The sequence below is a fragment of the Cebidichthys violaceus genome, unplaced genomic scaffold (genome assembly GCF_023349555.1).
Source record: "Cebidichthys violaceus isolate CVI_PGR_0920_01 unplaced genomic scaffold, fCebVio1.0.p SCAF_15, whole genome shotgun sequence".
Classification (NCBI taxonomy): Eukaryota; Metazoa; Chordata; class Actinopteri; order Perciformes; family Stichaeidae; genus Cebidichthys; species Cebidichthys violaceus.
Genome location: NW_027176318.1, coordinates 5,395,484 through 5,412,777, shown reverse-complemented (window position 1 = coordinate 5,412,777; position 17,294 = coordinate 5,395,484). Strand labels below are relative to the sequence as shown.

Below are 17,294 nucleotides of genomic sequence, written 5' to 3'. Positions count from 1 at the left end.
GAGTCAACTGATTTTGATGTTAAATTTGAGGGGTGGCCCTTGAACCATGAATCAGACTGTAAATGATTTTTGTATTGACAGGCTTTAATGGCGGTCTCATTTTGTGTATTTAAATGCGTGACATATCCCAGAGTTCCTTCTGTAACAGTTATAAGAGAGAGTCTATTTTTTCAACCATAACAAGTGTGAATTATTTTTTCAGCTCCTGTATCGCTTGAGCACAAAAATTGCCAATAGCTGCACACTGTCTCGGCTGTCTGCAACTCCAGACTAAAAATATTAGTGTTTGGTGCCAGCCTTCGAAAACCATTATTGGTCAAACCCAAGTGACCGGCAGAGCGACAAAGATCAGAGGACAAAGAAAGCAGATGCCGGTGAAATTCGTGAAACTCCAGCTTGAGATGAAACAGGACGGCGCACGGGGAACGCCTGCAGAGCTCCTGCCACCGACCCCTGTGAAGCAGCACATCATGATTAATGATGTTGCGCTTCCTACCTGTTGGATCGTTTTGTACGCCCACAATGGTCAACAGGCAGGAGTCTCAAATGTAGCTCTAGTGAGCCAAAGCAGAGGCTGTGGAGAAGGTGGAATAAAACGAAAGAGAAGCCAGTGACAAGTCCATATGTTCTCATCCCTAGAGACGGCCGTTCTCACCCACAGGTTTATACAACAGTGACAAGGTCACAGGAGGTAACAGAGGTTCACTTCAGGCCAGACGGAAAACATACATATTGTGTATAACCTGAGCAAATAAACCCTCCACAACCTTAATTAAAGTGATTGCATGACTGGGTCATTCATAGCATGTTTGCACAAGCCGTTAGTAAAAGTGAACTTCCCCCGTTAAATGAAAATAAGCACAAATAAACAATAATTACACAGATCCCTAACCCTTCATATGGCTCTTGATGCTTAGTCACGTCCTTCGAATCACTACTTTGGATAAACCCCAAGGGAACACACAGCTGAGGACCTCAGACTCTGTGACTCATGAGCCCATACTGTGACAGCTTTTATAATGGAAGTCAATGAGAGGGTGCATCAGGAGTAACCAGCAGTGGCATGGCTATATACAGTAAGAATCTTCTTTTTTTTCTCTTCATTCTAAATGTTACTGAAAACAGCTTGGATTGTGTTCGGTTTGAATCTGATGGAATAATTATTGTTGCAACAGAAAGCAGTGATGTTGACTTCAGCTTCAGGCAGCTCGAAGGAGAAGATGTTCTGCAAAAAAAAAGAAGATGGGCAGTATTCAGGTATGGAATACAAAGAAAGTTACTTCTGAGGTGTTCCAAAAACGAATGCGGTAAGAATAAATCTAAAACATTTGACATGGCACCATTTAGGTGGTGTGATGTTGCAATGAAGGGAGGATGATACATTCTTTACAAGCATCCAAAAACAGGTGTAGAGGGAACAGCAGACGGTTGGTAATAGGTTTAACTATATCCATGCCAAGAGCTATAAAAAAAAATGTCCAAGTGACTTTATTTCCTCTGTAGGTAAAGTCACAAATTCTGCAAATGTGGCAAGAAGATTTTAATTGGCTTTGATGTCGTTTCACTTCTTTGTCAAATTTCGATTGAATAGTTGGGTGCTAAGGCTGGATTACCAAGTGGGACCCAGAGTGACCCCAAAAGCTAAATTCACTGCACATCAATAGGTTTTCGTATTGAGTTTTTTTTTTGTGCAAATTCTGCACCATAAAGCATCAGCTAAGGCGGGTTCTGCAGGATTACAAAGTAACTCAAATTAAGCCAACCACATGCACTGGACTTAATCGGAACTTTGGGTGACAATTTCTCAAATGAACATGTATCTTGGCTTGTAACTGATCTATGGAACATAAGTTCATGTTTTTTGAATGGTTAATAAAGCCGTTAGTTAGCTTACTAACGACTTTAACTAAAAGGTTCCTCATTAGATATAGTGGTTCCAAGACAGGAAGCAGAAAAGACCCTAATCCTGGAGCCAGCATTAGCTCTGTGAGGAGATGTGTTCTCACATGTCAGCTAAAATACATTTGTTTCAAGAAAAGTAACATTATCACACTCCACCGTGGAGTCGGTGATTTCGACAGCCCACTTTTCTTTTCTTTTTTTTTGCAGCGTGATGCCTCCCTCCCTCCCTTTCCCTCCGCGGGCCCCCGGCCCCGGAACCGGCGTAGACCATTAACAGTATGTTCGCAGGCTCGGGCCGCGTGCTAGGAAACATGAGCAGGGTGAGATATTCAGAGTCCCGGGCAGCGCGTCGCGGGCCGCTGGATAAAGCGGAGGAGGAGACGGCGGTCCGTGTGGTTTGAGCTCAGGATCTCAGGACGGGAGCATGTGAGCAGGGAATGGGCGACTGGAAACGGGATTATTGTTCTACACGGCAGAGAGACGCAGGAGGGACCCGGGACAGGTAACTGACCGAGACACACTGAAGGATGTTTTTTTTTTTTTTTTAGGAATAGACCGATAGGCTTAGCTTTCAAATGGTACTCAGGTTAGAATGAGGGATGTGGAAAAGGATAAAACAGTTTATCCAACTTTGAATGGACAGTGCTGCGTTTAAACTGCTCTTTATTCTGATATAAGTCTCCACGACTTTAAGCCTTAATATAATATACAAGATTAATTCTTAACCCACTGCCGACATGCTGTTTTTGTGTATTTCATCACTACATGGTTCTCTGGGCTACATATTTGGCAACGGGGTGCTGATGGCACCGCATCACGGCGCGTCTCTTTCCCCGTGACAAATTCAATATTCAACCCCCCTCCCGCCCCCAGAGCATTTCCAAATTGAAAGTGAAGAGAAAAACAAAATGTCACACTTGTGGAACTTGCGGGGTTTGTTTGTTTGACATTGAATAAAGGAGAGCACCAACCAAAATAAACCATCCGGGGGTTTTGTAGAGACTTGCTACCGCAGCGCAGAAGAGACCGGGCAGAATATTCAAGATGCTTGAACTGGGATTCTGAAACGCATAAAAATATGTTTTACAACCTAAACCACCGAGCCTGTAGCCTAGATGATTTACGGCAGTATACATTATGTTTACCCTAGTTGTTAGTTGAAAATCAAGTGAAACTGTATGAAACAGAATTGAGTGAAATTCTGTCACATCTTGTATGAAAAATCAAGTTTGAAGCTGAGCAAGAGAATAATTAGTCTTGTGGGTTTTATTGTCATTGCGCTCGATTAAAATGAAATGTATTCACCAATTACAGTTATACTGGGTCTGCTGTCTGCACTGACACTCATTTGACATTGTATTCGTTTGTTTGCTGCTTTACAAAATCCGATAACTAACGGATGCTTGGACTTCGCGTAAATCACTTGATATGAATTGGAATTGCAGATGCAAATGTTTACAAAGAGCGACCTTATAATGACGCATCACAACAGCGCAGTTAGGCACGGTCCACCTCAGCTCAAGACAGTCTGCAGGCTGGTTCATTCAGTGCATTTGCAGGCGGCACACAGTGAAGGGAAACAGAATCACACACACCAGAGTGAAGGTGCCAAATTATGTTTTATATGTATGATTTATTTATACTAAGACTCGTCTTGTAAAATATCCACACTTGTTCCACAGGAGAGAGACGGGGACGCTGTGACAAATCAGAGGAGAAACTTTTTTTTTTTTTTTTTAAACCTTTTTTAAACCTTTTCTAATCGGGAGGAATATCCGGCCAAAGATGAACACCATCGTGTTTAACAAACTGAGCAGCCAGGTCCTGTTCGAGGAGAAGGCGAAAGAGGTGGAGATGAGCAGCAGAAATTATCTAGAAGTCATCGACGGGCAACATCCAGACCTCCTCTCCAGCAACCAGACCATCAGAGACAACCAGGCCATCAGACATAGGCGGAGCGGGTATGTGGAGCGTTCTGTTGCGTTTAACGCATGTGTGGCTTTTATTAACACGTGGATTAACTGGAGTCCGGGGTTTACCGATGAGGAATACCTCTGTTTCACGGTTTCTTCACTCAGCACGCGTTAGCACACGGAGAGAGAGTGGATGACAATGAGAGGTTTTGTTATCAGAGCTCTGGGGTTATCTCTCCACCGTGTGCGCAAAATGAAGACAGTATAAGAAATGTCAAGCTCAGACTTGTAGGGTGAATCGACTCTAGAATTACATTGGTGATGTCCACGAGCCTATTTGAGTTATAATACATAATTATTAGTTCTATTTTGTATTGAGAAAATAGTTTCTGCAGATGTGCGTGAATTGCGCATTTATGCACGGAATTCTGACATTTACGCGCGGATAAAATACCCACATGGAAGGTCTTTAATCGGTCTAAACTTGGACTACTTATGCTTCACATCTCAAGGCTGAAACGCAAATTTAGTTTTCCAGTCTGACTGTTTTTGCATGTGGCTTTAATGCAACAGGATCTGATGGATCTATGGAATTAATATTCACCGTTTCTAAATCTGGTCCTCATTTAGCTGTTGATGTTCACAGCTAATCTTAAAATTAATAAGTAGGTCAGCCGTGTTCGGTAGCCTGTCTTATAGAAGTCTCCATCTGTTTCCACTGAATAAATTCACCCTTCAACTCTCTGTGTGGCCTAGTCAATCACGTAAGGGCCGAGTGTGTTTTTTAAATATATATATTTTACTTCTGTTTCCTCTTTATGTGGCTGAGAGCAGGTGTAAGAAAACACAGTCATTCTATTATTTGTTATGTATTATTTGCATGTTTATTGGATACCAGAGAGAGAGATAGCATAGCTGTGACCTTCAGAAGTCTCCTCAAGGAGTGACATTCAACAACAAAGAGTATTATGAGTCGGTGGACTTAGTTGTCGCCTCAAGGGAAGTATCAGTGCTAATGAAGAACATTAAACGATTAAAGTGAGCCGTGTGCGTGTGTTTAAACCAAAGTTCAGGACACGATGTAAAATGTCCTTTCGGATGTTCAAACCGATCTAGATTACAAGCAAAATATTTGTAGAACATGAACCTCAGGCAGACTTGAGGTTAGACTGAAATATGTTACATCTGCAGTCAGTGGAGCTTTTTGGTGAGATAAAGGGAGAAGCGGTGCGCGGCACCATACTGACATCTACAGGTTCATAAAACCTGGAGCTAAGGTGAGACCCAATCCTTCCCAGAATCGGGGGAAAAACATCAGCCTGGTGCAGACCTACTTGAATGAAAAATGCTAATATTCCTTGAGGAACTCACAGGGTGTCTGTGTTCCTCAATAAGACATTTATAGTGAGTTCATGATATTTTGTGTTGTTTTTATCTTGTACAATATCACTGCAGTAGTCCTGCAAGACCTGTGAGTGGCACTGAGTTTCTCATTTGGGATTTTGGAATATATATATATTTCTAATCTCCCCTTTTCCTGCTGTAATGTTTTTTTGAAATAGCATCCCCTGGACATGTGTCATATCACTTTTCTGTAAAGGAAAACCAGAAGTATAGTTTTAGTTTTTTTATCAGTCCCTTGTGTGACGGCTTTGCTGTGACTGTAACCCGGCTACATTGTTCTTGATCCGCTTCTCCCGGGTGTGAAATGTTAATCTGGCAAAAATGTGCGCCAGAGCAAAGTGTTTTTTGTTTGTTCCATTGCAACGCGCCGGTGGTTTGTGGGACACGCAATGAAAATTAAACAGCGAGTTGCCGTGTTTCTCTCCCTCTCTCTCTTGCTATGTCTCTCTTTCTCTCTCCCTCTCTTTTATTCCAACGTCTCTTAGCTTAATTGCAGTGTTATGGGTGAGAAAATTGCAAGCTCTATTGAGTGTTCACTTTATGTGTCACGACTAACCATTCAGACAACATGCCGGTCCACTCAGGGCTCCACTTGCAGCTGCACAACATAGTCTGGTTCACTATAATAAACAACATAATCCTGTTTCTCTTCCATGGCTTTAAAACCAGATCTTACTTTAATTTGTGGAGTTGAGAAATTGAAATTGAGACGGTTTACCAACATTTTATCCTGATATAATGAATAACATGATGTTACTGATGAATGCAGGATGGGTACATTTCAAACAACTGAAAAGAAAGACTAAATCCTGCATTTGTCGGCAGATTATACATTGTTATTTGTAATTTGTAGAAAAGAATAAATGTGCTGGACGGAAAAGAACAAACAGTCCAGGTTTAGATGAAAAAAAATCCCCAAAAATGTGTCCCATAATTCATATCCACATGGACTATCTAGGTTTAGTGTACACCTTTATATAACAGCTTTACTTCACTGTGGAACCTGGCTGACATTATTCTACCCGTTCTTCCACAGGGGTCGTCCCAGCGGCGGTAAAGTGCGACACAAGCGTCAGGCCCTGCAGGACATGGCGCGGCCGCTAAAGCAGTGGCTCTACAAGCACCGAGACAACCCGTACCCCACCAAGACCGAGAAAATCCTGCTGGCCCTCGGCTCGCAAATGACCCTGGTCCAGGTCAGTCTGCTTTCTGGTCTTTATCACTTCAGGTGACGAGGAAAGAGGAAAAAGTGAGGTGTTTCTCAGTGTTCAGGCAGTATGATCAGTGAGGGGAAAAGTGAAATTTGATTTCTGTGGTTGAGTTTCTGTGTAAAAGAGTGGATTTTGACTTACATTCGCAATTAGGAGGCTGTGAGTAGAAAGTGTTTTTACATCTTGAGCTGTTTATGTTTCAGCTCTCAAGCAGCGGCGGTCAATGTTATTTCTACTCACTTTCAAATTGGCAATTCCGTTCGTCCTTTTTTTTGTTTCACTCAAATGTGACAAAATGACAGTAAATCAAATTTGCCGTTGCGCACAGTAAGTCAGCGGTTCTCAACCTCTTTGGCTTATGAGCCCTCTACTTCACTGCTCTCGCCACATGGCCAAAAAGTGACTTTATGTTGTACATTTTAGAGGCAGAAACAGGTAAAGCTATTCAGAATTTCATAAGAAAATCTAGAAAAATAAACTTAATGTGTGTAGCGGAGATGTACTTTTCTTTTTACTCCTTTAGTTTGTCTCTAAATCCTCATATTTATCCTCAGGCCTCCTGTTGGCCCCGACCCGCAGGTTGGGAAACACTAGTGTAGGTGTAGTTATACTGTAGTTATAAATACAGGTTATTTATATGCCATTGCACCCTCTACTGATAATACAAGAGTACAGTGGACAACGTGACTTCAGCGACTAACAAAACTGACCACTGAGAGGAGAACCCAGCGGTGGATGTGAGTGTCTTTTGTGTCTGGCGCTCCCAGCTGTGTATGTACAGTATCATCTGGCTGACAAGGTCACTGATACGGCCCTCAGAAACTCTGCGGCGGCTTTTTCGGGCCGCCGGCCACGATGCTTAATCTGGTTCTCATTTTGGGAGCCTGATGGAGCTGTTTGTTTTGGTGAGGGCGAGCAGAGTGCAGAGGAATGCTTTGTATTGGACACCGGGATGCTGTGCTGCGAACGCACGCACACACACACACACACACACACACACACACACACACACACACACACACACACACACACACACACACACACACGTTTAAGCTGACACCCAAATACCAGCAGCAGAGTCAAAGGTCAGTGGATGAGGGTGATGACAGGCAGGTAAATAATTCTCACCACATTTTCCGGCATGAAGGAGGTTCTTCTTCTTCTGTGGGAACATTTTTCTTTTCTTTTTCTTTTTACATTATCTTTATTCTTTGATTTTCTGTCGATTCACTTTGTTTTGCAGCAACGATTTGTCGACTTATTGCCAAGTTGATTGACAGATCAACTTATTATTATTACTTATATTAGACTGCCAAAAGTTGTCCTAATTGGTTGATATGTAAGTTATTTGTCCTGGAATATGTTTTAACATTCTGTTTCTCAAATATGAGAATATGCTAATATGCAAATGTATATGACATAAAAAAATGGTTCTGCAAACATGTGCTGGCTGTTTTTACACTATTTTCTGACATTTTATAATCTCTAAATGAATTTTTCCAAAATAATTGTTCATTGCAGCCCAATGTGCCATTCTTTTCTTTGCCTGCGGAGCCTAAGAACAACCCAGTTGTTCCACTGTTTTGTCCAAACAAACCGCCGCCGCCAGTAATGTAGAAACGCATCACTTCCTGTGCATTTTTCCCTGGAAACACCCACCTGGCACTAGGTGTCCGAAGCGACTAAATCTGTCATGTTTGAGCAAAACAGCCCATTTTTTCCCCATCTTAACGTCGTAAATTGTCTCTTGTGCCATCTCTCCATCACCGTCGAAATCCCTCGGTGTGCCGGCAGGCCGTCTCCCTCTACGGTACACACAGTACAGATGCGGACACGGGTGAAAGAGCTGGTTTGGCCGCCACTTTTAAAAATTGTTTTTTGTCTCTCTGGGTGTCATCTGAGCAGGCGTGCCATCCGTTCTCTTCTCCTCTCACCCCGTTGAAAGCCATCCTTCCTCCAGTTCCTCATTAGCGAGGATGTCCCGCCTCGTCTCACCTCGCCCTCCCCCTCCGGCCGAGCCACATGTACTAGATGCCGCCTTCCCCCTGGAGTGCCACGGCGCTGGGCTCGAGACAAAAGGGATGTGGGATGGTCTTAGTTAACGAGAAACACGATACTGGAAGAGGGGATCAGAAAAATAAGTACTCTAGCATAAGGCCCCTGTCTCAGCCCCTTCATAAGCTGCTTGAAGTCTATTGGGCATGAAAAGTTATTCTAGTATAACATCTAATAGTCTCCCTTCCCAGTGAAAGGAAGAGCGCCGGCTCAAGTGTCTCTTTTATTGCATCTTGAAGACAGTGTTGGAAAAAAAACTTATTATTGGAGGGAGGCTGTGCGAATCCAGAATAAGCATGGGGGGGGGGACATACATGTCGGTCGGAACATTACTTAATGAAACGTTGCGTTTGCTGGCCGCTCTGTGTTAAATGTTTCTACATGGCGTTGATACAGAGAAGATGCATGCTGGGTTGTCTCTCCGGAGCGTCTGGGATGTTTCTTAGAGCGGCTCCAGAGAGCCGCTCTAAGAAACCCGCTCTGCAACCCGACTCTGCTTCTGTCTTTCGCCTCAGCCTCTGTCTGAGAGAGGCTGATGGCAGGCAGAGAGCAGACGTTTTCTTTGGACGTGGAGGTGTGTGGAGTCCAAACAATAACACATGTTTCTATTTGCTTCTTTTTTTTTCCTCTTTCTCTCAGGTCTCCAACTGGTTTGCCAATGCCAGGAGGCGACTGAAGAACACGGTGAGGCAGCCGGACCTGAGCTGGGCGCTCAGGATCAAGCTGTACAACAAGTATGTCCAGGGCAACGCAGAGAGGCTGAGCGTCAGCAGCGAGGACAGCTGCTCAGACGGTACGGCTCGACTGCACTTCCAAGTTCCATTCCAAGTGAAAAGGGGAGAATTTACAAACCGCCCATATCACGGCTTGACTGCTAAAGTGGTTCACTGTGTAACAGGGGGCTGGTGGTCATCTGACTAAAAGCACTTGTTTTGGAGATATAGCAGTCAAGGAGGGTGATGAATTAAACATGCTCTTGATCCAGTGTTTATCAGCTTAACAGGTTAACCTGCTGGAGACTAAAAAAATAAGGCCAGCTTAGATTTAGCTTAATTGCTGCAGTACCCCTTTAAAAGTGTTACAGCAGAGGCAACACATGCAAGCTGCCTCTCTCTCCCCTCAAATGTGTTAAGAAGTTGTTTTGCCTGGTTTTCGGTTAATCCAACAATGCATATAAAACTAAAAGTACTTCAAAACATCATCAATTTCCTTATTTATTTAGGACAACAGCAGTTAGTTAGTTCGTTTTGACCTTTGACCTCTTTAGTAATGGTTGCCTGTAATGCAGACTTTGCGGTAATTCTTCAGTTTGCTTCTATTGCTCCTGATGAAAGCAAAAGCTACATTAATATCTCATTCTACATTTGAATCTGAACCATTTTAGTTGTTTGATTGGAAGGATTTAATGTATTTGCACGTTTTATAAGCATGGTGGAAAACAATTTAATTTACTGTACGTAACTGCTCCATCACTCAGTCTGATTGATGTTTACTTCAGACTTCGGTTATAAGTCGTTCTGGCGTGAACCTGATGCTCTTCGTACAGAGTGACCCGGGTTAATCTCCTTACGTCATGCTCCCTGTGCACCCGGAACTCAGTCTAGCATTGTGAAGTGAAATGCAGGCCGGGTCCTAAAGCGGGCCGATGCCACGCGGGGCCATGTTCTGGGTGTGTATGAAAATGGCGAGTGTGTGATCCAGCCGGGAGACGCCGGGTCGGCGGGCCGCGACACGCTGTCATTAGGACACCCCGCTGAGCCAACCTCTGTCTCCCAGCCTACAATTGAAAATGAGTAGCTATCTGTCAGCCGTGTATTTACAGCAACTGTCTTTTTCTACTCACTGACAGCACTGCAAACATGGTCAGGGAACAAAAAAAAAAAAACGAAGAAATAAAACATACATACTCACGCAGTGAGAGAATGAACAGAAAGGAAGAGCGCTGTGGTGTCAGCGATCTCTAATTACATTTTTTGGCTGAGCGTGCGGCTGAAAGAGGAATGTGTGCATGGTGTTTGCATTGTGTCCGCCACAGGCCACTGTACCACCGGAGGCTCTGTATATCTCCCTGACGCTTCTCCCTTTTACATTATGGTTATGAAGCTGTCCGCAGCCTGCTCCCACTTCTGACCCAAGCGCTAAAAAGCCCTCCATTATGTATTTAAGCCTATGCTTTTGTTCCAGAAGGCTATTTATGGGGCCCAGACCTGACCCCACTGACTCGGCGTGCATTCCTCTTCCTGTCCTGAAATGGTCCTGCTTGTTTGGAGTTACAGTAGTGAGCCCAAGTGAGAAAATGCTGTTTTCTACATGTGATCTGGAGCGGACACGCCGTCATGTAGGTGTTGAACAGGAAGTTTTAATCAAAAAGGTGGCAGACCTAGAGCTAAAAGGACACTGTTATGGGATTATAATGATTGGGTTTATTATTGCTCGTGTGGTTTCGCAGGAGATGCTGAAGCAATCGCTGAATTCTACCTCAGACTGCGCAGGGGAAGGAGAGCGAGTTTCGCTGCCTCCATGTGTTTCTGATATGTGGGAGCTCTAAAGGTCCAACCTGCCCAAATTACAAAATTACAGTCTTGGCAGGGACAGTATCTCGAGTGAACTTCCCCCTGATCCCCCCCCCCCCCCCCCCCCCCCCCCCCCCCCCCCAGAGGATATCTGGTTTTTCAATACAGTGATTTATCCACCCCCCCCCCCCCCCCCGTTTTCTTTCATCAGGTAGGGACCTTTGCTTTAATTCAATCTCTCTGGCTGCCGAGCACCCTGGAAATTATTTATTTCTGCAGGGGAATAGAGGGGCAATGTGGTCTTGATGGAGAGGAAATAGGCTACCATCCGTTATGGTTTGGTTAATGCGTCTTAAGTCTCGGCTGGGCTTTCTGCTCTTGAGTTGATGCCAGCAGGAGGGCAGGAGCGCCAGGTTGAAATCTCCCTGCCCTGGTCTTTAGATTCAAGATTAGCTCAAAAATAACTAGACTGTGAGTCAGTGGGGAGGAACATGCAGAAGGTAGTTGGATTTAAACTGGAGAAGCATTTGCTGAAGAATATGCGTGTGATTGCTATCTGCACATGATGATGATTGGTAGGATTTTTTTGGATGATGTTATAGTCTTTTGAAAACGGATTAACCTGTATTGGCTGTGTGTAATCAAAAGCATTTTAAAAGATATAGAGAGAGTATATATATATATGTATATATATCTGCTGGTTATAAATACAATATGTGATTGTTTTCTGATGAACAGACACCAGACGAGTCCTGATGAAGACGTTCATTTAAATGGGCCTCCATTGGTCTTGAATGCATTACATAACTAACAAACTGAACGTGCTGTCATAATGAGCTTAATGAGTTAATCCTTGTGAAATAATGAACACTTTAAAACTTGAATGGAGTTTGTACTGTATACAGGTGCTAAGATATAAATACGTTGGATGTTCATCTGCAAAGAATTTTACGTGATTTTACAAGAAGATACAAATCAAGTGTGTTTTAAAGATCCTGTATTACAGGAATAGCTCCTTAAATATGCAAATGCTTGCACATTTTATTTTTAGGAAACTAGATGCAATTATGTACATACTGATATAACAATATATATCTTATAGGTAGGTATATGTGCATTTTCCAAAAAGGACACAGAAACATGCAAGACAAATACCAAGGAAGATGTAATTTGCTTTGGAAAATTACATTACATTGCATCTAAATGGTTTTTTTTTGTCTAATCCCCCCCTCCTTGATGGCGTAGACGGAGACAACCCTCAGAGAACACAGAGCGGCCCCGAGGAGCTCAACAAGCCCATGTACCAGAGCGTGATCAAGAAGGAGGGCTCCTCCATGGTGGGCATGGGCATGGGCATGGGCATGGCCATGGGTATGGGCATGGGCATGGGCATGGGTATGGGTATGGGTATGGGCATGGGCATGGGAGCGGGGCTGCGCTCGGCCGCCTCGCTGGCCGAGGACTACGTGTCTCCGCCCAAGTACAAGAGCAGCCTGCTGCACCGCTACCTGAACGACTCGCTGCGCCACGTCATGGTGGCCAACGCCGTCATGGACGCCCGCAAGAGGAACCACTCCGGCTCCTTCAGCTCCAACGAGTACGACGACGAGCTGCTCTCGCCGTCCTCCTCCGAGGCTGAGGCGAACTTTGTTTATCGGGCTGGTAAGGAGCCACATTTCTGACATTCTTTCCCTTCAAGAGTCTCCCTCGCACGCACGCACACACACACACATACACACAAACACACACAAACACACGCGCACACACACACACACGACATCCTTCACTTTTGTTCTTTTTCTGTCCCCCTTCCATCTGCACATTTTGTTTTAATTCTTGCAGCTGGTCCGTTATTTCCAACTGTCTGCCTCTCTCTATATTACACTGTTGTCTTCCAGCTCCCTACATTTGATATGGTGTTGCCAAATGTGATTCTTATGACTCCTGAAATGGAGATGCAGTAAAGAAAAAAAAACTGTTCCATTAGATTTAAAACACTAACACACATTCACATACCTACAGCAGCGGAGCTCATGCACCACCACTTCAACACTCTCACACAAGAACCCTGGCTGTCTCTCACCCACTCCAGCAGAGCTGAGGAGGAATTCCCCCCAGACGGCTCCTCTGACCGGGCTTTAAGCAGGCCAGACACAACAAGGCCATGTGGAGCACGCTCACTTTCAGACTACTGTTTGGCATGCCTTTGATCCTGCAATGAGGTCCCGCGGAGAGAGCATGGGGGCAAGGCAAAGGAGCGGTGTGTTTGTGTATTGGCGGGCTGCGCGTCTGTGATCCGTAAAAGAAGAACAGGCATACGTTTCTTTTTTTAGACAAAGTGACCTTTAAAAGAAAGTACTCACAAAAAAAAAAAAAAAAAAAACTTAGGCCGTGCAAAACAAAGTGGAATCTCAATCTTGCTCTCGTCAGAAAAAGTTGTTTTCTGTCATTAATTTTTTTCTGCAGAATGGAAAACACATTCCAGAGATAAATAGATGGAGTGTTTCTTTGCTTTCGGCTAAACAGCTTTGTTGTCCCTTTCTGTTTCTGGGTTTTTGACACCTTTGAAGTATTCCATTTAAAAAAATGTCGCCTTACGGACTTTATTACTAGCACCTGTTTTTATTTAGGGCATCTTTGTTGTATTGCGGTTCATTTCAAGCTGGACTCAACCTTGTGAACCTTGTGAACCTTGTGAACCTTGTGAACCTTTCCAAAATCAATGACCAACTAAAGGTAACAAGAAAAAAAATGGCACAACTGGAAAAGATGTACAGGAAATGTAGAACGGATGTTGAATTCTGTATGGAACCAACTAATAGTTTATCATTCATTTAATTTAAATATGTTTTATTAATTTTACAGCAATGTATCTTAAATTGTCAGACAATTTCAGATCTAATGAGTTAAAGTCTTGTGACTTGTAATGATGAGTACAATTGAGTGTTCACTCAAAAGTAGCATCATTACCTGAGGGTTAAAACCCTCAAGAGAAGAAAAAAAAGACGTGATCACTTTGCCTTAGGCAGCAGGGAAACTTAACAGCTTCAAATGTTTTATAGTGACGCTGATCTAACCGTGAATGTACCTCGTGAATCACAGAACTCGGCTCGTTACGAAGACTTTCACAACGTCTCGGCTCGCAACTCGTCTAAGTAAGCTGCGAACAATCAAGGTCAGATCTGTCCAAGTTCCTCTTCAGCTGAGAACACTGGGTCTTTGTTCAGGCGCACTTCACAACCAATAGTGATGTTTTCACTTTCTGATGATGCAGCACAGGAAGGGGGGGGGGGGTAGGAGTGCTGGTTTTGAAGTAGTAGGTGATGTGACGGAGGACTGGGCCTTTGTGCAGGGAAGAGCAGATTTTATTGTGTTCCATTCAAAGCTCCTCTTATGGACAAATGTGTTTTATATTATCTGAGCAGGAAGTGTGTGTGTGTGTGTGTGTGTGTGTGTGTGTGTGTGTGTGTGTGTGTGTGTGTGTGTGTTTGGATAAAAAAATGCATCGGCAACGGCTGCGACGGTTACAATCCTCCTGATCGGAGAACTTGAAACCCTCTGACCTAAACCAACATCAGGCTTTTTTACGTCGAAGCACCTGCTGGGACTCGCAGATGGAGAAAAGGAACAAAGAGATGGATAGACCAAGTGAGGCTTGTAACTCCCTCTCTACCAGATTTTAATAAGAGAAATCTCCAAAAAGGGATTAATTCACCTGGCTGGCCTGCTGTTTTTAATAGAGAGTAACTATTTTATCTCTATGGTTAATGTCATTTCTTGGCGCTGACGTCTCCCTCTTGGATTCTCGGGTCTGGCACTTTTACAGTAGTGTTACTCTGTTACATGCGAAGGAGGCCTTTGAATCCACACATGGAAAGTTCTGAGTGGCGGTGTTGACTCATGGGATCGAAACACCTGCTGGGGCCCGCCGTTCCGATCGCCCGGTTGAACAAACGAAACAAAGAAAAGTCGAGAAAATTAAATTTTAATTCCACATCTGATCTCACCGACGCAGACGGAGCAAATGAAAGAGGGAGGCAGAGAGGACTCATTTTAAGCTCGGGTTTGCATCATTTCCTCTGTATTTTTTTTTTTTCTTTCTCCTGTGGCTGCACATTCCAGATATTTTTGTAGTGAACGCATTCCTCTTTTACAAATAGTTTGAATGTGTTTATAAAAACAAGAGAAAAACGCTTCCCTGTGTAAATCTGTACTGTGGAACTGAGAGAAAAAAAAAAAGAAGAAATCAGATTTAAGCAACGTGAATGTTCCCCTCACTTCTGACTGATTTTCAGTCAGTAGGGAGGAAAAGAATTACGAAAGAGCACACGGTGTCTCTTGGCACATTCTTTTGACGAATCCCGGCCTGCAAAAAAACAGTTGGGATTGGCCAAAGCAAAAGTGGCGTGCCTGGCAACCATCGTCCCATTGGCTAAAAGTTCATTAATGGGCCAGTTGGCTGTTGTGGCCCACAGCCTGAGCCCACAGTGTTATCTGTGACTACAGAGGGCAGTCAGACGTGGCAGGAGATGGAGAGTGTAGATTTACCCCAGTGGAAAACTACACTTCTGCTGGCTTGAAAGGACTCTCTCTCTCTCTCACTCACACACTCACGCACACTCACAGTCATGTACCATTCTCAGGCCTTATACAATCACACGCACACACACACACACACACACACTCACACATACACATCCAGTACAAACACCACGCGTGCACACACACACCTACAGTCCAAAGCCTGTGGGGAATTTCATTGAACACAAGGAGCAGTAGAATTCCATCACACATGCCAGGGGTTTCATGCCAAATTACCCTTTAATGGGATATTAAATGGCAGGAATCTGGCTCAATGTTTTCCCTTCCCGCTCTATACCAGATTTCGCCCCGTCCGATATCATGTAGATCATAATGCGGCAAATAGCTCCCAACGTGTCTGCGGACGGAGACTGGAGGATCTCGGCCTGACATTTTGCACGAGGTTGACACTGGTACGTTTTCTCGGGTCCTCTCCTTTATGGACTCTGGTTACAGCTGAGTATGATAGCCTGATGGTGAGTGTAGAATGCTTGCCAATTCTTCTGCTGATGTGGAAAGGTTTTGATAGTTCGAAGCAGTTTCCAACATTTAGATTTCTCTCTTTTGAACATGCATCTAAAAACTACGATGATCGACATTTTACTGAGTCTGCAGCCATGCTAGTGTCTCAGTGAGCTAAATGCTATTGTCGACGAGCTAAAATGCTCAGAATGAAAATGCTAACATGCTGGTTTAGTTTGGGGTTTTGAAGGTATTTGGTCATATTTTTGGACAAATTTTGAAACCCTCGATGGCGCTACATGAAAAGACAAACATGAAGTTGTGCAACACATTTCATGACAATCCATCCAGTAGTTGTCGAGACATTTCACTCAAAACCACCAATATCAACCTCATGGTGGCATGAGCTGAAAAGTCTCTGCGTCACCAAAGTTAAGGAGGCAGTGATAGAATTTGTTCAGACAGCCGAAATGACCTATTTATTTATTTTTGTCTGTTGCTACTGCTTATTCCATCAACCAACATGCGAGTCAGAGATTCTTGGTCATACTGCGCGTTAAAGTCTCCTTTTTCCGACATCATTTCTAAATCACTCACTTCAACACATACTTTTCTTCGTAATATGTTTGATGAAAACAGCAGTGTTTGACTGCTGAGATCCTGAGGTCCTTTTCAGAATTAGGTCACAGTGAGTGCCAGACAGTTATTGAAACCTTGAGAGTGGCACTTGAGGAGCCCTGGAGTCGTCCAGGTGAATGGAAGAAAAGTCAAAAAAGAGAGAAGAAGAATGTTTGGGTTTCTTGTCTCGAGGTAGAAAGGCAGAATGACGTGATGGTCGTTCGAGATAAAAGATTTCTATCATGACTGTTTTCAGATTTTTGACTAACAAGATCTACTTAACTGGATTTCCTTTGCCGTTAATGTCTCTCTTGTTTCCTCTCTAAAGAGGAACCCAACTGGGATGATTTATACAGCAGCGTTCGTTGAGGGATGGTTTTGTCGGATTTAAGACGTTCGCTGACTGATGAACAGCGGTGTGATTTACTGCAAGCCACAGAGCAACGGCAAAGACAATGCTCGGCACTCGATGACAATGAGCCACTCCCCAGTGATGGATGAGGACTCCTCGTCTTAGGAATCCAGAGATGTGGATAGACTGGCTACAATTTGCTCTTTCCACAGTTTTCATAGGAAAGGAGAAAGGGAAGACAGAGAGAGGGGGGGGTTGAGGGATGTTGTTCCAAGACTGCAGC

General features: G+C 43.8%; 1 protein-coding gene across 1 annotated transcript in view; it reads left to right on the top strand.

Annotated features, from left to right (window-relative positions):
• Window positions 1-3,559: 3,559 nt before the first annotated feature.
• Window positions 3,560-17,294, top strand: part of mkxa (mohawk homeobox a) — a 23,823-nt gene continuing 10,088 nt past the window's right edge. The window contains exons 1-4 of the mRNA XM_068709662.1: window positions 3,560-3,863; window positions 6,256-6,415; window positions 9,125-9,278; window positions 12,244-12,660. Coding sequence (XP_068565763.1) covers window positions 3,688-3,863; window positions 6,256-6,415; window positions 9,125-9,278; window positions 12,244-12,660 — 907 coding nt within the window. The 5' untranslated portion in view covers window positions 3,560-3,687. The remainder of the gene's footprint in view (window positions 3,864-6,255; window positions 6,416-9,124; window positions 9,279-12,243; window positions 12,661-17,294) is intronic.